The sequence below is a fragment of the Mobula birostris genome, chromosome 14 (genome assembly GCF_030028105.1).
Source record: "Mobula birostris isolate sMobBir1 chromosome 14, sMobBir1.hap1, whole genome shotgun sequence".
In the NCBI taxonomy this organism is placed as follows: Eukaryota; Metazoa; Chordata; class Chondrichthyes; order Myliobatiformes; family Myliobatidae; genus Mobula; species Mobula birostris.
This window is the reverse complement of record NC_092383.1, coordinates 87,229,688-87,256,415: the sequence shown is the minus strand read 5'-3', so window position 1 is coordinate 87,256,415 and position 26,728 is coordinate 87,229,688. Positions and strand designations below refer to the sequence as shown.

At 45.0% G+C, this 26,728-nt stretch overlaps 1 protein-coding gene across 1 annotated transcript in view; it reads right to left on the bottom strand.

Annotated features, from left to right (window-relative positions):
* The window catches only part of LOC140209410 (uncharacterized), a 183,371-nt gene extending 156,920 nt beyond the window's left edge, over nucleotides 1-26,451 (bottom strand). The window contains 4 exon segments of the mRNA XM_072277655.1: nucleotides 1,689-2,006; nucleotides 4,014-4,334; nucleotides 15,325-15,645; nucleotides 26,136-26,451. Coding sequence (XP_072133756.1) covers nucleotides 1,689-2,006; nucleotides 4,014-4,334; nucleotides 15,325-15,645; nucleotides 26,136-26,376 — 1,201 coding nt within the window. The 5' untranslated portion in view covers nucleotides 26,377-26,451.
* Nucleotides 26,452-26,728: the final 277 nt, after the last annotated feature.

The window sequence follows — 26,728 nt, the reverse complement described above, 5'->3', positions numbered from 1 at the left end:
CACGCACAAAAGCATATCAAAGTGACAGGGTGTGGGTCCAAGAGTGAGGAACAACTTGTTGTTTGGCTGATGTAAGCACTGGGTCAGATTGAATAGGTTGGGGCTGGAGGAGAGGGACAGGCAGATATGAGGCTAACTGCTCTGCAAGGTTTACTCATCTCTGCGCTGAACTGAGTCTGTGACCTGCAACTAACGTGTCCTCGATCAGCTGTGACTGGCTTCATGGCTGTGGACTCACTTTCATGAACTTCAGTCCTGAATGTTAATTGTTTACTATCACTGTTTGATTGATTTGCTTTTTTTCTGCACATTGCGTGTTTGACAGTCTTTTTTTAATGGATTCAATTGGGTTTCATTTTTTGTGGCTGCCTGTAAGCAGACAAATTTCAAGGCTGTATACTTTGATAATAAATATATTCTGAACTATTTCCAACTGATAAAGTCCCTGTCACATTACAGTGTTTCATGCTGGTTCCTTTACTCAAATCTTCTCTCTGCAAGTCCGCATACAATTTCCATTCTTTATGCCCTGTTTTTGCCCAAGAATTTCTGATTTGCTGAATGTGGGAAATAGTAAGACCCAATTCAACTGATCCAAGCCCCCAGTGGTTTAGTAGTTGAGTGGTCTCAATTTAACCCTACCCTCTCCAATAATGTTTCTGTCCTTGAAAATACTCATTACAGGATTCATTTCAGCTCCATCTTTCTACACTTTTGCTTGCAGACTCAGTGAATGAGGATACACAGATTTTAGAGGTCACATCTCACAATTCCATCCACTAGAAAAAGATATGTTGGTTTTCAGCACACGGACTTTCACAATCCATGTGATTTCTACATATTTTATAAAGATACAACCGCTTTGATTTTATGACTCAGCCCATTTTCTATAAAGTACAGAACAGATAATTGTTTATAAATTCAGGCAGAGCAAATATGGATAAATTCTCCAAGGAGCTCTGTCACGAGAAAGCAGCATCCATCATCAAGGACTGTTACCACCCAGGCCATGCTCTCCTCACGCTGCTGCCATTGGGAAGGAGGTGTCACACCAGCAGGGTCAGAAACAGTTATTACCCTTCAACCATCAGGCTCCTGAACCAGCGTCGATACCTTCACTCACTTAAACACTGAACTGATTCTGCAACCAATGGACTCACTTTCAAGAACTCTATAACTTACGTTCTCAATATTTTTTTTACTTTTTAATAATTTGTTTCTTTTATATTTGCACAGTTTGTCTTCTTTTCGACATTGGCTGTTTATACATTTGATTGTGTGTGGTTTTTCATTGATTTTGTTTTATTTATTTGTATCTACTCTGAATGTCTGCAAGAAAATGGATCTCAGGATAGTATATAATGACAAATATGTACTTCGACAATACATTTACTTTAAGCTTTGCAGTAGATTATCTCAGAAGTACTATTATAATTAATGGCAGAAATATTACCAGATGAGACACATTCACACCCAGTATGTGAGAGCAAATCAGAGACAGGAGACACTGTGGTGAGTGACTCACGTTTGAACAGCTGTGCCAAAAGGCTTTTCATTCTCTGAAAGGTGGTGACAACATACACTCCATGTTCCTGAGTGAAGTTCCAGCAACACAATATCCAGCACACATCAGTCAATCAGTTGTACTCCATCGGCTATCATAAAGAATCAAACCCTGCACCACTTACCCATGCTGTTGACTTCAATCACATTTCTGCAGGTGCTGACACTGTTGGAGATGGACACATTGACCACTTCACTGGACTTTTCTCCTTTAGTATTTGAGACTTTACAATAATACAGATGATTTTTGTATTTTATAGACTGACAATGGAGATCCAGTTTATTGGTATCAGAGATCTTTGAAACCACAGATGGGATCTTTTCATACCATGAGTACTGAATGGGAAGGGATCCATGGACAGACTCACAGGACACTGACACGGAGTCCCCACAACTTGAGTCATTTGTTGGTGAAAATTGAAGCAAAGGAACAGACACAGGTTCTGTGGAAAAGAATCAGTGAACATCTGAAAATCAAACACACTGTTGATTTCCGCAGTTCTGTATCTCAACCAGGACCCACCAGTTTGAAATCTCGGCAGCTCATCTACCTCCCTGTGTCCCTGCGTCCCCCCCATCCGCCTGAACTGCCATGTCTGACATTATCACAGGACTCCAGATCAGGACAGCAGTGATGACACTGAGTATGTGTCAGTGTGAAAATCAGAGTTACAATCTCTCTCAGCAGCAAGGAGGCAGTGTTCAGTGGCACCTAACAGGTTGACTTTGGAATGGCAACATTTGTATGTGTCCTGGAAAACTTCCCCCATCATGTGAAAACGGGAAATTGTCAGATATGTACAAGATGAATGGTGACTTTTGGGACAGAGTATAATTGTGATTGGTTTCAGTGACCTATAGCAGCAAGGGAACCCATGAGTATCAGTATCGATATGAATCCAAAAAGGAATCATATGTGACTGGAGAAGTAGAAAGACCATAGGCCATAAGACCATAAGATATAGGAGCAGAATTAGGCCATTCTGTCCATTGAGTCTGTTCCACCATTCAATCATGGCTGATTTATCATCCTTCTTCATCTATTCTCATACCTTCTCTTTGTAACTTTTGAAGCCCTTAAGAATCACCCTCTGCTTTAAATATACCCAATGATTTGGTCTCCACAGATACTTGTGGCAATGCATTCCACAGATTCACCAGCTTTTGGCTAAAGAAATCCTCCCCTCATCTCTCTTTTCAAGGACATACTTTTATTCTATGACTGTGCCCTCTTTAGTCCTCGATGCTCGCACTGTAGGAAACCTCCTCTTCACATCCACTGGGCTTTTCAATGCTCGATAGCTTTCCATGAGATCCTCCTCATTCTTCTAAACACCAACGAGTACAGGCCCAGTGCCTTCAAATACTCCTCATACATTAGGGAAGATTGACTTCACCTGGAATTTAATTTCCAGTTTCGTTGCACAGTCCAAAGACCTACCAGTTGGTATGTTAATTTATCACTGTAAATTGTCTCATGATTAGGCTAGGGCTAAATCTGGGCATTGCTGGGCGGCAATGCTTGAAGGGCATAATCCACGCTATATCTCAATCAATCAGTCAATCAATCAATACATAGTTACCTGGATTGGAGTGTATTAGCCATGGACAGAGTTGGAAAAACTTGGTTTGTTTTCACTCGAGCATAGGAGGCTGACGGGAGACCTGATAGAAGTTTGTAAATTTATAGAAGTCAGAGATAGGGAAGATAGTCAGAATCTCTTTTTCCCAGGGTTGAAATATCAAATAATAGTGAGCAAAGTCTTAAGGTGATCAGGGGAAATTTTAAAGGACATTTGTGACACGTTTTTTTTTACACTGAGGGTGGTGACTGCAGGGATTGTGTCCCATGTTCTCTCTAATTCCATTGCTCTATTTCTCACCAGGAATGGGCTGGGTGTAGAGGCTGGCTGCTGGGAAGTAGATGGTCAGTGGGTTCTGGGGAGTGGATTCCTGGAGCACATTAACAGAGACAAAGAGAGTCAGCATGTGGTAGAGGGGGGAGTGACTGGTCCATGAAGCAGGGATGGGTAGTGGGAAAGCCTGCTGTGGGAGAATTGAATGAAGTCTGTTTAGCTCTGGAACTGATTCCCTTTTTATGAATTTCAAGGTATTTACACCATGAGAAACACTTGTTTCTCATCGACCTGTTAATATCAGGTTATTAAGTTTGGTCTGAATTCAAACCTCTGACAGGGTGACATTTCATACAGTTCAGAGGCAGGAAAATGCGATGAGCCTCCCATTGGAAATCGGTGTCCCATCAGTGGGTCAGACTCTGCACTCAATGAGAGCATCCTGAGAGGGGTTTCCTCGTTCCTTGACCAGAACCCACAGGACTCTGCACCACTGCGGAGCCTCAGGATATCCGTGCTGCTCGAACTCCGACGAGGGAAAACAGGAATCAGACATTTCAGTGGTGACATCAAATCTATATACGAGAAACCTACCATCAGAAACTACTACATAAATGTCAAAGGCTGGATGATTGCCAGATGTTGTAATTCCGCATCTGTAAAGTCCTCTATCTCGAGAGACAAGATTCTCCATAGTAACAGTAAATATTCCCAGGGATGTGTTATCTCTGATTGTCGTTCTTCCATACTGCTCACTTTGTCCACTTGTATTCACTAACGATGTGCATTGGTGATCCCATATGCGGCACAAATACTTTGTGTGTGAACGGTACATTGGGGCATAGTGACAATCGATTGTGACCGCTCTTCCCACAACTCCTCTTACTTTATCTTCTGCCCATAAAGCACCTGAAACTGAGGGAGACGTTCTTCAGAAAATGGACAGGTAAAATCAAATTTACACAAGCAGATTCAAGTTTCAAGATTGTTTCATGTCAGTTCCTGTACACAAGTGTAAAGGAGAACAAAATCATTGTTACTTTGGATCTGATGGAGAACAAAAAAACACAATATGAAGAATAGATTAAAATTCAAGATGTTTCATTTAAAGCTGTCACTGTGTTCTAAGGAATCTGCCACACTGTCAGTTGGTGTAATTGAATTCCACACTGACTGAGAAGACAACAGCATCGTCCCTCATCTCATGCTCCCAGCTTTTCACAAGTAATGATTTTTATTTGATTGGAGTCATCATTGTCACTGCCCACTACTGTCTGGGTGTGTTTCCATATTTCTGAGTCAATAGATTACTGATCCAGTCCCATTCCAGGCAGGTGAGGATAAGATCAGTGGTGGGTAACTTACTGGAGGTGATTGTGTGAGACAGGATCTACCTGAATTTGAAAAGGCAAGATCTGATTTGGGATCATCAACATGATTTTGTGCATAGGAAATCTTCTCTCTAAAAATACAACTGAGTTTTTTGATGATGGAAGCAGTCAGATTGTGTTAGTGAGGTTTATTTCTTGGAATGTAAAGGGGCTGAATGGTCCGGTTAAAAGAGCAAAAGTTTTCTCTTATCTGAAACAATTGAAAGCAGATATACTATTTCTACAAGAGACACATTTAAGAGTGGAGGACCATAATAGACTTCGTAAAGCTTGGATTAGTCAGGTTTTTCATTCCAGATTTAATAGTAGGTCTAGGGGAGTGGCAATATTAATCACCAATAGAATGCAGTTCACACCATCTGATGTAATCAGTGACCCTAATGGTCGCTTTTATTATAGTCTCTGGCTCTCTGTTTCAGATACCTGTTATTTTGGTAAATGTTTATGCTCCTTATTGGGACGATGTCCAATTTGCAAATAAGGTTTTGTCATTAATACCTAACCTGAATACACATAAGCTAATCTTTTCCAGAGATTTGAACTGTGCTATTGACCCACTGCTTGATAGGTCTTGCCCTAGGGGAACATTTTCTGGTATGGCAAAGGCCTTCTCGATGTTTATGCAACAAAATGGTTATATGGATCCTCGGAGATTTTTGAATCCATCAGTTAGGCAATTCTCTTTCTTTTATCATGTTCACCATTCCTATTCCAGGCTAGACTATTTCTTTACAGATAACTCCTTGATACCAATGATTAGACAAATTGAATACACTGCTGTACTTATATCTGATCACTCGCCCATGAAACTGGACCTATGTTTTCCATTAACCGTTAGAAAATGGCCTCTGTGGAGACTTAACCCTCCTTTGCTTTCTAATGAGAAATTTTGTAGTTATACATCGGCTAACATTGACACATTCTTCGAGACTAACAAAACTGAGTCGGTATCATACTCTTTACTTTGGGAAACTTTAAAAGCTTACTTGAGGAGTCAAATAATATCTTATACTTCACATGCCAATAAAGAGTGTAGGAAGGAAATGCAATTGTTATTGCAATCTATTTTGGACCTGGATAGAAAATCCTCTGAGGCACCCACTGCGGAATTATATAAAAGCCTGGTTGATTTGCAAGTGAAGTTTAATCTTCTATCCACAAACCTATCAGAACAATTAATTCTTAAGACACGTGGCCTTGATTATGAATATGGTGACAAGGCGAGCCGGTTTATGGCTCATCAGTTGAAATGTCAAGCTGCATCACGACTTATTCCCCAGATAAGAGACATGCACCAAAACTTGACAAGCAATCCAAAAGAGATTAATAACATCTTTGCAACTTTTTATTCCTCTCTGTATGCCTCAGAGTTCCCCTCAGATAAAACAAATATGGAGCGTCTTTTAGATAATTTGGAAGTACCAACTCTTGAACCAGAGGAGGTGGAGAACCTAGATCGGGCTCTTGGGCAGGAAGAGATTAATAATGCCATTATGGCTATGCAGAGTGGTAAGTCCCCAGGTCCTGATGGTTATCCAATAAAATTTTATAAGAAATTTAAGGATAAGCTCATACCGGTCCTTCTAGAAGTGTTTCAGGAATCTTTGGAGAATGGCTCCTTACCCCCTGCTCTTTCACAGGCAGCTATTTCACTACTTCTTAAAAAGGACAAGGACCCGACTCAATGTGGATCATATCACCCCATCTCACTTTTGAATGTAGATGTGAAAATTTTGGCTAAAGTGCTTGCATGCCGTTTAGAACGTCCCCTTCCCAAGATAATTTCAGACGATCAAACAGGTCTTATTAAAAATTGCTATTCTTTTTTTAATATCCGTCCACTGGCTGATGTGGTTTATTCACCCAGTGATTCTCCAAGTCCAGAGGTTGTTATCTCCTTGGACGCGGAGAAGGCGTTTGATAGATTGAAGTGGGTATACTTGTTTAATGTTTTGGAGAAGTTTGGATTTGGTAGCATATTTATAGCTTGGGTTAAGCTATTATATCACTCGCCTTTAGCATGTATACAGAGAAATTATTTTCGATCTGACTATTTCCCATTAACACGTGGCACTCGCCAAGGCTGCCCACTGTCCCCTCTTCTTTTTGCAATTGCAATTGAGCTTCTTTCTATTGCACTTAAGTCAACTATATTATTTCAAGGTGTTAGAAAAGCAGACATGGAACACCATGTACCCCTATATGCTGATGACCTCTTACTTTATGTTAGCGACCCTGTAGGTGGTAGTCCTGCTATTGTGTTATTATTAGGTCAATTTGGAGCTTTCTCTGGCTATAAACTGAACTTTCAAAAAAGCAAATGCTTTCCCATTAATAACTTGGCCCTACAGATCCGACAGGAATCTTTGCCTTTTCCTTTATCTCAAGATGGTTTTGTATACCTAGGAATACATATTACTCACTCTTTTACATCTCTGATTGAAGCTAACTAGTGAAGTTTAAGAGACTGCTAGACAGGTATATGGAGAAATTTAAGGTGGGGGCTTATATGGGAGGCAGGGTTTGAGAGTCGGCACAACATTGTGGGCTGAAGGGCCTGTACTGTGCTGTACTATTCTATGTCCTATGTTCTAACTACAGGCCTCAGGTTAGCCAAATGAAGGCTGATTTCGAGAGATGGCACAGTTTACCCCCGAGAGATGGCACAGTTTACCCCTTACTATAGCTGGGAGAATTCAGTCAGTGAAAATGACTATACTTCCTAGATTTCTTTATTTGTTTCAGTGTTTGCCAGTTTTCTTACCTAAGTTATTTTTTAAATCAGTCGACCAAGCTATAACCTCCTTTATTTGGGAAAATAAGGTCCCAAAGGTTAATAAGCACACTCTCCAAAGAGGTCATGACGTAGGTGGAATGGGTCTTCCCAGCTGTATTCATTATTACAGGGCATCGAACATTCAAAAAGTATTATTTTGGCTCCACCGACCAGATATAATCTGGTGCCTGCTTGAGTCACGGTCTTGCCACTCCTCGTCTCTCCCAGCTTTGGTGTATTCTTCCTTACCACTGAAATCCTCTCAATTCACATCTAATCTGGTCGTGCTCTCCATCCTCAAAATTTTTAATCAATTTCGCTGCCACTGTAAGTTCATATCAGCTTCAGTTTTGGGCCCCATTCATAAAAACCATTTATTTCTTCCCTCCACATTCGATTCAGCTTTCAGACAATGGGGTTTGAATGGTCTTATGCGCATTAAGGATTTGTATACTGATAACATATTTGACAGTTTTGATAACCTGCGCGGTAAGTATGGCCTTCCGCATAATCATATTTTTAAATACCTGCAGATTCGCCACTTTGTCAAGGAAAAATTTCCCTCTTTTCCTGATCTACCACCTGCTATGTTATGGGAAAAACTCACTCTTAGCTTCAACAATAAAGGGCTGATCTCTGAACTATACTCTCAGCTGATGTCTTTGGGAGTTCAAGATCTAAACCAAACTAAGAGTAGGTGGGAGGATGACCTCGGTATGGATCTGGCGGAGGAATATTGGGCAAAAGTATTGAATAGGGTTCATTTCTCATCATCATGTGCTAGACTGGGGCTCATACAATTTGAAGTTTTACACAGGGTACATTTAAGTAAAGCCAGACTTGCAGACATACACCCTGGGACAGACGCTGGCTGTGACAGGTGTTCCTTCTCTCCGGCTGGTTTAGTACATGCATTTTGGTCATGCCCTCGGCTTGATGACTATTGGGCACTGGTTTTTAAAATTATCAGTGAGGTTTTGGGGGTGACACTGAGACCTTGCCCGCTTATAGCTGTATTTGGTGTGGCAGATGATGATTTGGGTTTAAATGCAAGCCAGTCGGATATCATTGCATTTACATCGCTATTGGCCCGTAGGAGAATTTTGCTGGTTTGGAAATCTGCCACTCCCCCAACTGCTGCTGCTTGGTTAGAAGATGTAATGTTTTTTCTGAAATTAGAAAAGATTAAATTCACTTTGAGGGGGTCTGTGAAAAAGTTCTATTCGAAATGGGGACCTTTCTTATCATATTTTGGGAGTCTTAAGGAATTACCTACCAGTTGAGGGCATTTGATTGTACTTGGGAAGTTGCCTCCCATTTAACACGCTTATAATTTACCTCACAGGGTGGTTGATGAATTGTAAATATGAGTGTATTTTGGATCATCTGACATGTTGCAGATGTGTGTGAGCCGTTGTCTTGAAGTACTGTGGGGGTATGGTTGTGAAATGTCCGTACTTGTATTTGCGAATTGTTGTGTTGTAAATATATTAGTTGCCGTGATATGTTCGGGGAGGGCGGGTGGGGGCAGGTTTGTTTTGGGGGTACGATATTAAAGCAAAATGGAGCAAAATGTAATTCATTATATATTCTGTATTGTGTCATTCCTTCAATAAAAATAAAAAATTAAAAAAGAAAAGGCAAGATCTGATTTGGGATAGTCAACATTATTTTTTGCATGGGAAATCTTCTCTCTAACAATATGACTGAGTTTTTTGATGATGGAAGCAGTCAGATTGTGATAGTGAGGAGTGGGTTTTCTGACAACGTCAGACTTTATCATCAGTGGTGTGACACTGGGATCAGTGCTGTTATTTATTAACCATGGTTATTTGTCATTGATATGAATAGTTTGTAATAATATTGTAGGTGACATGATTAATAATGCGTGGATGACACTGTAGTGCGGTGGACGGTGGAAAGAGTTGTCGAAGTTTACAAAGGGACCTGGAAAATGATCCAGTGTTCAGCCCCATTACTCTGTGCCAGCAACGACCCCCAGTTGAGCCTGTTCCATCTGCCTGCATTTGACCCGTCTCCCTCTCTTCTCGCTATGACCATCAGGTGGGAGGTGCTGGAGTCTAGGGGCCCACGCCACCAGGTTTGTCAGCACATGGTGATCTGCAGCTATCGGGCTCCTGAATTGGCTTCACTCATCTCAGTGTGAACGGACTCTGCAGCTGCGGACTCACTTTCAGGGACTCCGCGTCTCATGCTCCATGTATTCATTGTTTACATGTTCTTATTATTTGCACCATTCATGTTCTTTTGCACATTAGATGTTTGTCAGTCTTTGTAGTGTGTGGTTTGTTGTGGATTCTATTGTGTGACTTTGTTTTGTGGGTATCTGCAAAAAGACGAATCTCTCGATTGTTTATAGTATACATAGTTTGGTAATAAAATTACTTTGAATTTTGAACTAGGAAAGTGGCCAATGGAACAAGTGATGGAATTGAACTCAGGCATTCTGAGAAATTAAACAAGGACACAACTCACACTGTAGGGAATGAGGTGTGCAACTACATTGTTCCCTGAAAGTGGCAACACAGGTGGACAAAGTGTTGAACAAGGAGTATGACCGGTTTGCCTTCTTTGGATGGTGATATTAAGTACAGTTGGAATGGCATGTTACAACTATAAAAGATGTTGACAAGGTCTCACCTTGTCTACCCTGTGCAGTTCCAGAGGAAGTGCGTGATTAAGTTAGAGAAGGTACAGAAAACACTGGAACCAGAAATGCAATTTTCATTCTACGGATGATATGTGAACGAGCCATCCAGGTACAGAAAGACATCTCCCTAAGTATCATCGACTATACAAAAGCTTTTGACGCTATCAGACAGCAAGATCTTCTGGAAATGCTTCAAGACCTTGACATAGACGGGAAAGATATACGTTTCTTAAGAAACTTATACTGGGACCAGACAGCATCCATCAGAATAGGAGAAGTGAGTGGGTATGTGAATATCATGAGAGGAGTCAGGCACGGTTGTGTCCTTTTGCCAGACTTACTCAACCTGTATAGTGAAAATATCTTGAGAAGTATCAGAAACATCACAGAATTCACAATTGGAGGACATAATATATGCTGATATATTACAATCAGATTTGCTGATGACATTGTACTGATAGCTGACTCAGAAACAAAACTTCAAGAACTACTCACTATAGTGGCAGCAGAAAGTAATCGCAGAGGCCTCTCAATCAACACCAAGACGACAGAAAGCATGGTCATCTCCAGAAAGACAAACATCCCATAATGTGTGATCAAGATCGGAAATACAAACATCAAACAAGTCAACAAATTCAGATATCTTGGCAGCCTAATAACAAGTAATGGCAGGTGCGACACAGAGATCAAATACAGAATAGCAATGGTGAAAGAAGCTTTCCAAAAAATGAAGACCGTATTAACAGACAGAAAGGTGAGCGCGTACACTAAAAACAGAATACTGCAGTGCTACATTTATTCCATCCTGACTTATGGAAGTGAATGCTGGACCATTTCTCCAGCAATGGAAAAGAGACTAGAATTTCAAAATTCAAAGTACATTTAATGCCCAATTATGAATACTATATACAGCCTTCAGATTTTCTCTTTACAAGCAGCCGTGAAACAAAAAAAACTATAGAATCCTTTCAAAAACACTGTCAAACACACAATGTGTAGTAAAAACATAAATCATGCAAAGAACAGAAGTAAGTAAATAAATTTGGAACTGAAATTCACAAATGTGAGTCCACAGCCATAAAGCCAGTCATCACTGCAGCCAGTTAAGGAGCCGTTAATTACAAGTCACCAGCTCAGTTCAGCACAGAGACAGGTAAGCCTCGTGGAGCAGCAAACTGAAGACTTGCCCATCCTTCGCATAGGACTGACATTCCTATACTGTTTTACATGAATTTTGAAAGCTTATTATCCTATTCACAGCCATGAAATGCGGCAGCCTTGTTCATATCTGTACATAGACTCAAATAGAAGGTATGGGTTCCCTTCCCGTATCTCAAAATGAGCGAGGTATTTTAATCAGCAACCTGAATCTCAGTTTAAGTAGTCAATGATTCACTTGGACTGTTCATGAAATTCTAAAGATAGTGATGCCATAAGACAATGGGACCATAAGACACAGGAGCAGAATTAAGCCACTTTGCCATAGAGTCTGCCCCATCATTCCATCAAGGTTGAGTTATTATCCCACTCAATCCCATTCTCCTGATTTCTCCCCATAATCTTTGATGCCTTTACTAAACACAAAACTATCGTGCTCCGTTTTCAATAAACCCAATGAGTTGGCCTCAAAAGCCGTCTGTGGTAATTAACTCCACAGATTCAACACCCTCTGGCTAAATAAACTCCTCCTCATCTCCATTCTAATGAACGGAGTCAGTACGTTGTACATGTGGAATGCGTGGTGTTTCCCCTGGGTGGTCCCATTTCCTCCCACAGTCCACAGACAACTTGGAAAGATTAACTGGTCTTTGTAGATTGTCCTGTGATGAGGATATAGTTAATCAAGTTTGTCGAGGGTTGCTGGGCCTGTGTGGCTTGAAGGGCCGGAAGGACCTACTCTGCACTCTATCAGTAAATAAATAAAAGAAAGGAACACCCTTGCTTTCTGAGGATGATTTTTCAGGCAAGATTTCCCCATATGGAAACCAGATTTTATCAAATCCCTCCAAGTACCCCAAAACCTTGTTCTTAATAATGGACTCGGAGGGTGGAGCAAAGTCAAGATGGTGCAAAATGGCAATTGCTTTGAAACATGGAAACATAGAAAACGTACAGCGCAATACAGGCCCTTCAGCCCACAATGAGGTGCTGAACATGTACGTACTTTAGAAATTACCTAGGGTTACATTTACCTATCCAGGAGTCTCTTAAAAGACCCTATCCACCACTGTCGCCAGCAGCCCATTCCATGCACTGACTACTCTCTGCGTAAAAGACTTACCCCTGACATCGCCTCTGTACCTACTTCCAAGAAACTTAAAACTGTACCCTCTCATGTTAGCCATTTCAGCCCTGGGAGAAAGCCTCTGACTATCCACATGATCAATGCCTCTCATCATCTTATACACATCTATCAGGTCACCTCTCATCCTCCGCCGCTCCAAGGAGAAAAGGCCGAATTCATTCAACCTGTTCTCATAAGGCATGCTCCCCAATCCAAGAAACATCCTTATAAATCTCCTCTGCACACTTTCTATAGTTTCCACATCCTTCCTGTACTGAGGTGAACAGAACTGAGCACAGTACTTCAAGTGGGGTCTCGCCAGGGTCCGATATAGCTGTAACATTACCACTTTGCTTGCATCTTTGGAAATGGCTCTATTCCTGTTTTTTATATCTGTTTTTTTGCTTATCAAGGTTCTTTGGAAGACTTTGACTCTGACTTCAGATATTTGCGGAAATGGGACCCACTATCAGGTCCTTACGACAGGCCGCTTTTTGATATCCCAAGGACGCGGCCTGGAAGACTAGGGTGAATTCAGGATGCCAGATTTTCGTGGCTCTGGGGACAGGCTGATTCTCGGCCGGTGCCCCTGACTGAGGCATCACTGGAGAACATGGAACATGGAACATTGGGAGCAGTGGGTTAGCTGCCGGCTGTGTGTCCTGAGACCTGAGCCCTGTGGCCGACTCTCTGGGCACAGAGCTCGGAAAAAGCAATGCAACAGTCACTTAACATTATAAATCAACGAGTTATTTGTTATATGTCCCCTCTCGCTGAGATACGAGTTCACCTCTTTTTCCCTTCTTAGGGAGAGAACGACCCTGTAGGATGTCGAATTACTGGGTGATCGAGAAGTCTTTGGGGTACTGCAAGTCTATGTCTTTATTGATGCTTTGCTGCATGCTTCAGTGCTCGGTGGAGGGTGTTGGTGCTTTTTTTGCTCATGTGGGAAGGAGGAGGGTCATTGCCTAGCGGCTGCTTGTGAATGGGTGGGGGGAGCTGGGGGGAGGTTTTGGGGTTCTAACGTTCAACTGTCATTCATGATGGGACCTCCCACATCATGAGACCCTGGAGAGACTTGTTCTGGAGCTGCTCCGGCCTATGGTGAGGCCACACTTAGATCCCCTCCAGTTCGCCTACCAGCCCCGACTAGGAGTTGAGGATGCCATCGTCTACCTGCTGAACTGTGTCTACGTCCACCTGGACAAGCCAGCGAGCACTGTGAGGGTCATGTTTTTTGACTTCTCCAGTGCGTTCAACACCATCCACCCTGCTCTGCTGGGGGAGAAGCTGACAGCGATGCAGGTGGATGCTTCCCTGGTATATGGATTCTTGATTACCTGACTGGCAGACCACAGTACGTGTGCTTGCAACACTGTGTCGGACAGAGTGATCAGCAGCACTGGGGCTCCACAGGGGACTGTCTTGTCTCCCTTTCTCTTCACCATTTACACCTCGGAACTCAACTACTGCACAGAGTCTTGTCATCTTCAGAAGTTTTGGGATGACTCTACCATTGTTGGGTGCATCAGCAAGGGAGATGAGGCTGAGTACAGGGCTACGGTAGGAAACTTTGTCACATGGTGTGAGCAGAATTATCTGCAGCTTAATGTGAAAAAGACTAAGGAGCTGGTGGTAGACCTGAGGAGAGCTAAGGTGCCGGTGACCCCTGTGTCCATCCAGGGGATCAATGTGGACATGGTGGAGGATTACAAATACCTGGGGATACGAATTGACAATAAACTGGACTGGTCTAAGAACACTGAGGCTGTCTACAAGAAGGGTCAGAGTCGTCTCTATTTCCTGAGGAGACTGAGGTCCTTTAACATCTGCCGGACGATGCTGAGGATGTTCTACAAGTCTGTGGTGTCCAGTGCTATCATGTTTGCTGTTGTGTGCTGGGGCAGCAGGCTGAGGGTACTAGACACCAACAGAATCAACAAACTCATTCGTAAGGCCAGTGATGTTGAGGGGATGGAACTGGACTCTCTCACGGTGGTGTCTGAAAAGAAGATGCTGTCTAAGTTGCATGCCATCTTGGTCAATGTCTCCCATCCACTACATAATGTACTGGGTGGGCACAGGAGTACATTCAGCCAGAGACTCATTCCTCCGAGATGCAGCACAGAGTGTCATAGGAAGTCATTCCTGCCTGTAGCCATCAAACTTTACAACTCCTCCCTAGGAGGGTCAGACACCTCGAGCCGATAGGCTGGTCCTGGACTTATTTCATAATTTACTGGCATAAATTACATATTACTATTTAAGTATTTATGGTTCTATTACTATTTATTATTTATGGTGCAACTGTAATGAAAACCAATTTCCCCCGGGATCAATAAAGTATGACTATGACTATGACTATTCTTTGGGCCACTCCTCTGTTTTTATGGATGTTTGCAAAGAAAAAGCTTGTTCTTAATAATGGACTCCAGCATCTTCCTAATCACAGATGTCATGCTAACTGTTCTATAATTTCCTTTCTTTTGTCTCCCTTCCTGCTTAAAGAGTGGAATGACACTTTCAAATTTCCACTGCTCTGGAATTCTCCCAACTTGTCCAGAAGTGCAATTCCAACTATGTTTGAGATACTCCACATCTTCATCGAGGAAGTGACGGACCTCACTGTTCACAACACCTTATTTCTACCCCATGGTGGCTGCAATGTGTAGCTTCTACAAATGCAAAGAAATACCTTACTCTCACTAGAAGTAGAAGAGCAGCAGTAACAGAGGAACAAAGAGAAATATTTAAATGTAGCCTCCCTTGAAAGGAGAACTTACTAGTGCCATTGATTTCTGTCACATAACTGCAGATCTCTCCATTGTCGAAGACTGTCACATTAACCATTGCACTGGATCTTGCTCCAAGCCGATTCAAGGCACTGCAGTAATATTGATGATGCTGCTGGTTGAAGGATTGACAATGTAGAGCCAGTTCATTGGTATCTGAGATCTTCGGATGCCCAGATGAGGTTTGTTCATACCATGTGTACTGAATGGGAAGGGATCCCTGGAAAGACGCACAGGAAACTGACACTGAGTCCCCGAGACGGGAAACATTTGCTGATGACAGATATCGAAGCACAGGAACAGACACAGGTTCTGTAGGAAAGTATTAAACAATCAGACACTGAATGATCATCTGAAAATCAAACACTCTTCTGCCACTTTATTAGCTACACCTGTTCACCCGCTCATTAATACAAATATCTAATTGGTGAGTCATGTGGCAGCAATACAGTCCATTTAAACATACAAAGACAAGAGGTTCTGTCTCTGTCTAGACCAGACATCAGAATGAGGAAGAAAGGTGATCTAAAGTGACTTTGACCATGAAATAATTGTTGGGGCCAGATGGTGTAGTTAGATAATCTCAGAAACTACTGATCTTCTGGGATTTTCACCCACAATGGTCTCTAGAGGTTACAAAGGACGGTGTTACAAAGAACATAAATAAAACATATAGTGAGCAGCAATTCTGTGAACAAAAATACCTTGTTAATGAGAGAGGTCAGAGGAGAAAGGCCAGACTGGTTCAAGCCGACAGAAAGGTGACAGGAATTCAAATAACCGTGTGTTATGGCAGTGGTGTGCTGAAGAGCTTCTGAAAATACAACATATCAAACCTTGAAGTGGATGGGACACAGAAGCAGAAGACCAGGAACATCCAATCAGTGGCCACTTTATTAGGTATAGGAGGTACGAAATATAGTTGCTCCTGCTTGTTTAAAGGCAGTATTGTGAGATATCTGTCACGTGTTTGCTGTCTTTCAGGAGAAAATGATATTGTGACTGGGTTTAATGAGGGAAACATGTGGCATTGATTTTAATGCAGATATAGTGAGGGATGGACAGGGTGGGGACAAAGATCATGAGATATTAACTTTACTTGTAAATGTAAATTAAATCTCCTATTGAAAACTGGTCTTATAATTCCACAGTGATGTGAGATATCTGTTTGGTGGCTTTCAGGAGATAATTAATTTGTGACTGGGTTCAGTGGGTACAAGATGAACGGTGACTTTTGGGAGAGAGTATAATTGTGATTGGTTTCAGTGACCTATAGCAGCAAGGGAACCCGTGAGTATTAGTATCGATATGAAGCCAAAAAGGAATCATATGTGACTGGAGAACTAGAAAGACCACAGGCCATAAGACCATAAGATATAGGAGCAGAATTAGGCCATTCAGTCCATTGAGTCTGCTCCTCCGTTCAATCATGGCTGATTTATTATCCCTCTAAATCTATTCTCCTGCCTTCTCTCTGTAACCTTCGATGCCCTAAAGAATCACCCTCTGCTTTAAATATACCCAACGATTTGGCCTCCACAGCTGCCTGTGCCAATGCAATCCACAGATTCACCAGCTTTTTTTTAAAGAAATTCCCCCTCATCTCTCTTTTCAAGGACATGTAATCCTCAGCTATATTGGCCCGTATTTATCCCGGGGAAACCCCATCCGCCACCCAACCTTGTCTCCCGATTACGTCAGTTGCTGTGTAATGCCACCTGATTTGGCTTCAAACATCAATCATCAGCCAGCACACAATGTACGTTTTACAAATTACACTTTATAAATCTTACTAGGACTATGAGATTAATAGAGGTACAATTTAAAAAGGAATAGGAAAAAGGTGCCAAACTTATCAAAGTTCAATTTCTTCGTGCACGCAGTTGGAGCTCGGGATCTTCTTTCTTCCCCCCGCGATCCATTCTGACCCCGTCGACTCGCAGCTCGGGACTAACCGAAGTGATGGAGCAAAGCACTTCCAGCACGTCCGTCATCTTCCCGGTCTCTCCTCTAAAACCCCCGTTTCCCAGCCATATGAGACAGCATATCACCCCGAGAAAGAATAACGTGGACACCCATTGGTTCATTTGCACTTTTATCACTAATATAACCCAAGCAAACTACTAGCCAGAGAACTTTCTCAGTATTTAACATAGCAACGAAGCCATTTTGATTAATATACGCAGTAACATAAAAGAAGAAACTTCTTACACTGTCCCCCCACCAAAAAAAAAGTCATGCCCTCATGACATTAACAGAGTTCACCATTGCTCCTTGCAATGCACAAAACCCAACCCAGGTGCATAAAGCAGTGACATAACTTCCCAGAGCAGTAGCGATCACACCCTGTTCTCCCGGCACTGTGTAGGTCAACCTCTCCGGGGTGGGGGTGTTACTTCCCTGAGGCCTCTGTACCTCCTCTGCCGACCCTTCCAGCTCAGACACCACAGGTGATACCCCGGGCCTATCTGTCAGACCCTCACCCTCTCCCTCACTGGGACCCCTCAGCTCCTGTGAGCCCTCTATCTCGGGTTCTGGTTCCACCCTTTCTTACCCCAATGCGAGCTGTATCTCAGGCCGCCCCTCAACACCCTCCCTCCTCTCACCTAACTCAGTGGGGGAAGGGCCAGGAGCCCCTTCTTCCGGTACCGAAGAATTAGTGAACGGAAACAGGTGCACACTTCCGAATCTTTGTCTTCCAATGAATTATCCCTCTCTGAAGTGGGGACCGGTCCCATCTCTTTCACGGCGGGCTCTTCCCTCGCCCCGTGCCCTCGCAGAGTCCTTGTACTAAGCGTAAACTCCCATTTGGGCTCTTGGTCTACCTGCACCTCTCGACCCAGAGGCAACAGGTGGTGCCGATGGGGTACTTTGACAGGCCCCTTCCCATCCTCTGGTCTCACCCGGTAAACAGGTAGATTCAGCGTCTGACTCTCTACCGCATAGGGGGTGGCCGCCCAGCGATCGGCCAACTTGTGCTTACCAGGCAGTCCTAAGTTTCGTATAAGGACCCGGTCTCCCGGCAATAGTTGGGCGAACTTCACTTTCCGATCATACCTCCTCTTATTCCCCTGATTCTGCTTGGTGGCTGCCGCCTCAGCCAACTCGTACGCCCTTTTCAACTCTCTCCTCATATCGGACACGTACTTCAGACATGGCTTCAAAGGTAATTCACCTGCTTCAGTCCCAAAACACAGATCAATGGGCAACCTCGCTTCCCGCCCGAACATCAGATAATAGGGCGAGTACCCCGTAGCGTCATTGCGAGTACAATTGTAACAGTGAACCAAATGCCCGATGTGTTGACTCCACTTACTCTTCTGACTGATCTCCAGAGTCTCCAGCAGGTCCAACAGGGTCCGGTTAAACCTCTCGGGCTGAAGATCACCCTATGGGTGATAGGGGGTGGTCCTGGATTTCTCGACCCCAAGCATACCCAGTAATTCATGGATAAGCCTGCTCTCGAAGTCCTGTCCCTAATCACTATGGATCCGCTTGGGGAGGCCATAATGAACAAGGTACTTCTCCCATAACACCTTCGCCACTGTAGTCGCTTTCTGGTCCTTAGTGGACATATCTAGTGTAGTGATCCGTGATGACTAAGACATTCACGGTGTTGCTGGTGTCTGGCTCAATAGACAGGAAATCCATACACACCAGGTCCATGGGTCCCGCACTCTGCAAGTGGGACAAAGGAGCTGCCTGCACAGGCAGGGTCTTCCTCCTGATGCAACGACTGCATTTCTTACAGTAATCTTCAACCTCCCCCCTCTTCCGGGGCCAGTGTAACTGGTCCTTGAGTCACCCATAGGTCTTTTCCACCCCCAGGTACCTGGAATCATCATGTTGTGCCTGGAGCACAGTCTTCTGATACTTCTCAGGCATGACCAGCTGCCAACGCTGGTGCTGGTCTGGGGGCGGGGGGGGGGGGGGCGACTTGACCCCGTACAAAACTTGGTTCTTCAGCTTTAACCGAGGCCACTCCTTCAGTAGTAAGGGCACTGAGGCATATCCCTCTTTTTAACCGCGTACCAGATAGTGCCAATGCTCGGGTCATCACGCTGAGCTGCCCCCACTTCCTTGGGGCTCACCTCTGGCAGTTGCCTGTTCCTCAGAGCAGTCAAATTACAGTAAACAGAGGGTAGCACATCATCGTCAGCCCCCAATTGATCCACTGCCCGATCCGGCCCCATCGGGGCTCCTGCTTCAGCATCGCTCACAAATTGACACATGTCCTTCACTCCCAGGGCAGGGACACTCTTCCACTCCTCAGCCGTGCCTGACTCATCGTGTGCCCAACGAGATAGAGTATCTGCATCGATGTTCCGACTCCCCGGCCGGTACTTCAGGCTGAGCTCATAGACCGACAAGGCCGCCAACCACCGATGCCCAGTGGCGTCCAGTTTTGCCAAGGTCAGGATATAAGTGAGAGGGTTGTCGTCCGTTCTCATCTCAAACTTGGCCCCTTATAGGTAGTCGCTCAACTAGTCCACCACCACCCATTTCAGCGCCAGGAACTCCAACTTGTGAATGGGATAGTTTCTCTCAGATGGCGAAAAGCTTCGGCTGACAAACACTACCGGCCTCAATCCGTTGCCCTGTTCCTGGTACAGGACAGCCCCCAGACCCTCTCGACTGGCATCAGTGTGCAGCACATACGGCATCCTGGGATCAGCAAAAGCCAGCACCAGGTCCTGTGTCAGCGCTCTTTTCAGAGATTGGAACGCCTCCTCACATTGAGCATCCAACCTTGATCCAAAAGGCTCCACTGAGTTCAAGTATCCTCCTGCCTCCTGCCCTCGGTCTCCCTTCCTCCTCCTCCCCACAGGTGGATAGCCACACAACAGGAATCGCTGGTAGTACCCACAGAACCCCAAAAACAAGCACAGGGCACTCACCTTCTGGGGTCTCGGCCAGGTGGTCACTGCGCCTATCTTAGCTGGATCAGTAGCCATTCCATTTCGCAAAGTTAGGTGTCCAACATAGCCGACCGATGGCTTACAGAACTGGCATTTATCCAGGGAAAATTTCAACCCTTCCTCCTTCAGCTGGCTTAACACCTTCAGCAGCTGCTCCTCATGTTCCTCCAACGTAGATCCAAACACTATCAGGTCATCCAGATACACCAACACCTCCAGCAGGTTCATAACCCCCACCGTCCTCTCCATGAGCTGCTGGAAGGTGGCTGGGGCCCTGGATAAGCCTTGGGGCATTCGTTCGAACTGAAAGAATCCCAGGGGGCAGATAAAGGTCGTCTTCTCTTTATCAACCTCACTCATCGGAATCTGGTAATATCCACTCCGCAAATCCAATACACTAAACCACTGCGCACCACTCAGACAGGCCAATGCGTCTTCAACCCTCGGGACCGTATATTGGTCAGGAACCGTGCGCCAGTTCAGGGTCCTATAGTCCACGCACATGCATACCTTCCCATTTTTCTTCCTAGCTACTACTATGGGGGACTCCTCGATAATCCCTGCATCCTTCAACTGCCGCACATCTTCCACAACTGCTGGGGCCAACCACCGCGACCTTTCTCTAAACGGGGTGTCATTTGTCACCTGAGTAGTGTGACGAGTGCTCTTGGAACAGCCCACATCAAACTCGCCCTGAGAAAAGACATCCCCTATCTTCAGCATTTTCTCCACCAGCCTGCTCTTATACTCCAGCGGTAAAGTGGAGTCCTTAAAATTAAAGGCCTCCTCGGTCAGCCGCCCCCTGTTCTCCAATAGTTCTCCTCCAGTGGGCCTCACGGGGGCGCTAGACATCACCATCACCGAGAACAAGTGCGCGAGGGGCATCCTGCACTTAAAGGTGATCTCCCTCTCCGTTGTGTTCCTTACAATCACCCCCATCCGGCGTGCCGGTACAACCGAGAGCCTCTGCAATTCAGGTCTCACCAGCGCCCCAGCCGGGAACCGGGACTCCCCCTCAAGGTCTTCCAGGGCGTCTACTAATAGGGCCTTGCCCACCGGTACTCCCGGGAATCTGGGGGTCCCCATCACTAGTGCCACCTCCCCTGGGCGTATCACCTTAGGCCTCGGCTGAATACACCACACTGTCCCTCGTTTGAACTCAGGATCCAGCTCCTGGGGGTCACCAACTTCTTCGAATGCTGCTCGAAACACAGGGTGGGTCTCCAGAAAGTTCTCCTACGCCTTCTCCTTACAGGCTCCCAGGAGCCGTCACACCAGAGGGGAGTTAGTCCCCACCAGAAGGGCAGCGCCACCGGTTTCCACCGGGTCCGGACAAACCAACACCAGCGTCTCAAGGGCTTCCGACACTCCCACATCGCCCTCCGAGAATTCCAATCTCACTGACAGGTACCCATCGTACGGGTAATCACCCTTACTTATACCCCAAATCTCCAGGGCATTAAACAGGTTTACTGGCAAATGCTTCAGATATTTTTTGTAGAACGACCGGTACAATAAGGTAACCTGCAATCCGGTGTCAAGGATGGCTCTTGCAAAGATTCCCTCTATCCGTAGGGACACGCTGGAACGGGGTCCCACCAGTCCATCCGGAATAAGGGCTTGGGCTTTCAGGGGTCCCATGGCTGATTTCTGGGAACGTGTTCCTCCTGAGACCCCAGTCCGTTCCCTCACTGAGTCTCTCCTAAGTTTCCTGATACCTCTCCCTTCTTAGTGGCCCAGGGGCTTGCCCTCCGCCGTGCGCCTTGTCTCTCACAATCCCTCCGAAAGTGACCCGCCTCCCCATAGCTGTAGTACACGCCCGGCCACTCACATTCCCGCCTGAAATGGCCCTTCTTTCCCACAGTTATAGCACCTGCTACCAGCCACCCCTCTCCTCGAGGGATGCCCCCCCACTCCCAGCCCATGTTGTGGGACGTCCCCCGAAGGGGGTACTCTCCCTGTCCATCCCCTCAAGCCGGGGGGGGGGGTCCCTACCCCACTGGGACCCCTTGGGTTTCTCGGTCCTCAATCCAGCCACCACCTCCTGAACCGCTGAGGACTGTCCCCGGTGGCCCGAGCCCCTTTTCCAGCCCAACGCACTCTCCTCCTCCCGCACCTCTCTAATCAGCTGCCCGAATGATGGAGGGGGGCTCCTTTTATAGGACTGCCGGAGGCTCCAAGCCATCTTGTCCTCCCCCAGGGAACCACTAAATATCTGACTCATCTTCAACCTCGCCACCTCGTCCGCCTTCACTACCCCTTGGCGCCGCAACCTGGTAAGCATTTTTTCCAGCCGAAAAATGTATTCTGAGAGCTTTTCCCCTCTACCCTGCCCCATGTGGTGAAACTCCACTAAAAGTTCCCCGAGATCTCCTGACATTCCAAACGCTCCCTCCAAAATTTCCAGATACACTGCCAGGGAAGTCGAGGGCTGTTCCGCTTTCAGCTCCCGGACGACACCAGCTGCCCCTCCCCTCAAACTCTCCATCAATCGCTGTCTCTTTTCCTCATCCGAACCTGGCCACGCCTCTAACAACTGGGCTGTATTTTCAATCCATGTTTCATAGTCGTCCTCCCCTTCCGGGGTAGGTGTGGCTCCTGAGAAAATTCTCAGTTTTGGGCGGGGCCCCTCGGCCCTTCTCACCAGGGAGTTAATGGCGGATGCTAACTCGGAGGTCTCACCTCTAGCTGGGGGATGGGGCCTGGCCAAGCCTTCCACACTCTGACCACCCACACAACTGACTACAGGCACCACCCCTGGGGTTTCATCTAGCTCTTTCGCCGGTGTCTCCTCAATTTCTTCCTCCAGGAGGGTATGGAGGCCCCACGGCCCCGCCTCCCCCGGGACGCTGACTGTCACTGGCAGTTGCAATGTCATGACGTCAGCGCTTGTACGAGCCAACACCCAGCTAGATTCCACTTCTTTACCACACCTTCTACCTGCCCTATAGATTTGATCAAACTCAACCCTCGCACTAATACTGCTCTTGAAGTGCGGAAATCCATCCCAATTAACACACATGCATGATTCACCAGTACGTCCTCTAACTCACACCTGCTTACAATCTTATCTCGATCCATCTCCACACTACTTAATGTGGCGATTTATACAGCTTTACTGAAAATTCAATCCCCGACGAGCCCCCACAAACGTAACGCTCAGCTATATTGGCTCGTATTTATCTAGGGGAAACACCGCCGCCACCCAACCTTGTATCCCGATTACGTCGGTTGCTGTGTAATGCCACCTGATTTGGCTTCAATTTTACAAATTACACTTTATAAGGCTCCTTTTCATTGACTACAGCTCTGCCTTTAATACTATCGTTCCAAATAAACTGATTCCTAAGCTCCGCAACCTGGGCCTTAGCACTCAGATCTACAGCTGGATCTTCAACTTCCTCACAGACTGGACCCAGGCTGTAAAAATAGGGGACAAGCTCTCCTCTACAATCACTCTGAGCACCAGTGCCCCTCAAGGCTGTGTACTCAGCCCCCTGCTGTACTCACTCTACACCCATGATTGTGTAGCCAAGTTTCCATCAGACTCAATATATAAATTTGCTGATGACACAACAATTGTAGGCTGTATCTCGGGTAATGATGAGTTTGAGTACAGAAAGGAAATTAAGAACCTGGTGGCACGGTGCGAAGACAATAACCTATCCCTCAACGTCAGCAAGACGAAGGAATTGGTTGTTGACTTCAGAAGGAATAGCGGACCGCACGACCCAATTTACATTGGTGGTGCGCAAGTGGAACAGCTCGAAGGCTTTAAGTTCCTCGGGGTCAATATCACAAATGACCTGACTTGGTCCAACCAAGCAGAGTTCACTGCCAAGAAGGCCCACCAGGGCCTTTATTTCCTGAAAAAACTAAAGAAATTTGGCCTGTCCCCTAAATCCCTCACTAATTTTTATAGATGCACCGTAGAAAGCATTCTTCTAGGGTGCATCACAACCTGGTATGGAAGTTGTCCTGTCCAAGACCAGAAGAAGCTGCAGAAGATCGTGAACACAACGCAGCCCATCACACGAACCAATCTTCTGTCCTTGGACTCACTTTACACCGCACGCTGTCGGAGCAGTGCTGTCAGGATAATCAAGGACACGACCCACCCAGCCAACACACTTTTTGTCCCTCTTCCCTCCGGGAGAAGGTTCAAGAGCTTGAAGACTCGTACGGCCAGATTTGGGAACAGCTTCTTTCCAACTGTGATAAGACTGCTGAACGGATCCTGACCCAGATCTGGGCTGTACCTTCCAAATATCCAGACCTGCCTCTCGGTTTTTTTGGAACTACCTTAATTCCCATTTTTCTATTTTCTATTTATGATTTATAATTTAATTTTTTTTAATATTTACAAATTTTAACTATTTTTAATATCTTTAATATTTAATAATTGTAATCCTGGGAGTGTAAGCGCAGAATCAAATATCGCTGTGACAATTGTATGTTCTAGTACCAATTGTTTGGTGACAATAGAGTATAAAGTATAGATCTTAGGACTATGAGATTAATAGAGGTACAATTAAAAAAGGAATAGGAAAAATGCGCCAAATTTATCAAAGTTCAATTTCTTTGAGCACACAGTTGGAGATCGGGACCTCCCTTACAGAGATCCTTCGATTCTAAGTCTGTGCCCTCTAGTCCAAGATGCTCGCACTGCAGGAAACCTCCTCTCCACATCCACTGGGCTTTTCAATGCTCAATAGCTTTGCATGAGATCATCCCTCATTCTTCTAAACACCAATGAGTACAGACACAGTGCCTTCAAATACTCCTGATAAATTAGGGAAGATTGACTTCTCCTGGAATTTAATTTCCAGTTTCATTACACAGTCCAAAGACCTACCGGTTGGTAGCTTAATTTATCACTGTAAATTGTCTCATGATTAGGCTAGGGCTAAATCTGGGCATTGCTGGGCAGCAATGCTTGAAGGGCATAATCCACGCTATATCTCAATCAATCAGTCAATCAATAAAACACAGTTACCTGGATTGGAGTGTATTAGCCATGGACAGAAGTTGGAAAAACTCGGATTCCTTTTGCTGGAGTGTAAGAAGCTGAGGGGATACCTGATAGAAGTTTATAAATTTATGGAAGTCAGAGATAGGGAAGCCAGTCAGACCAGCAGGTGGAGAGGGATATTATCACAATATTTTAGAGGTTTTTGTACAGGGGTATGAAAAGGGAGGGATTGAAGGTATATAGACCAATGCAATATGATAGAATCATGGGAAGTGAACCAAAGAGTCTATTCTTGTGCTGGACTGTGTCCCATGTTCTCTCTAATTCCATTGCTCTATTCCTCACCAGGAATGGGCTGGGTGTAGAGGCTGGCTGCTGCGAAGTAGATGGTCAGTGGGTGCCGGGGGGTGGATTCCTGGAGCACATTGACAGAGACAAAGAGAATCAGCATGTGGTAGAGGGCGGAGTGACTAATCCATGAAGCAGGGATGGGTAGTGGGAAAGCCTGCTGTGGGAGAACTGAATGAAGTCTGTTTAGCTCTGGAACAGATTCCCTTTTTATGAATTTTAAGGTATTTACACCATGAGAAACACTTGTTTCTCATTGACCTGTTAATATCAGGTTATTAATTTTGGTCTGAATTCAAACCTCTGACAGGGTGACATTTCATACCATTCAGAGGCAGGAAAATGTGCTGAGCCTCCCACTAGAAATCGGTGTCCCATCAGGGGGTCAGACTCCGCACTCAATGAGAGCATCATGAGAGTGGTTTCCTCGTACTTGACCAGTACCCACAGGACTCTGCACCACTGTGGAGCCTCAGGATATCCGCGCTGCCCTAACTCTGACCTGGGAAAACATGAATCAGACATTCCAGTGGAGACATCAAGTCAATATACGAGAAACCTACCGTCAGAAACTTCTACATAAATGTCAAAGGCTGGACGATTGCCAAATGTTGCAATCCCGCATCTGTAAAGTCCTGTATCTCGAGAGAAAAGATTCTCCATAGTAGCAGTAAATATTCCCAGGGATGTGTTATCTCTGATTGTCGTTCTTCCATACTGCTCACTTTGTCCATTTGTATTCACTAATGATGTGCATTGGCGATCCCACATGCGGCACAAATACTTTGTGTGTGAACGGTACATTGGTGCATAGTGACAATCGATTGTGATCGCTCTTCCCACAACTCCTCTTACTTTATCTTCTGCCCATAAAGCACCTGAAACTGAGGGAGAAGTTCTTCAGAAAATGGACAGGTAAAATCAAATTTACACAATCAGATCCAAGATTCAAGATTGTTTAATGTCATTTCCTAAGCACAAGTGTGAAGGCAAACAAAATCATTGTAACTTTGGATCTGATGGAGAACAAAAAAAAAACACACAATATAAAGAATAGACTAAAATTAAAGTTGTTTTATTTATAGCTGTCGCTGTGCTCTAAGTAATCTGCCACACTATTATTTGGTACAATTGAATTCCACATGGACTGAGAAGA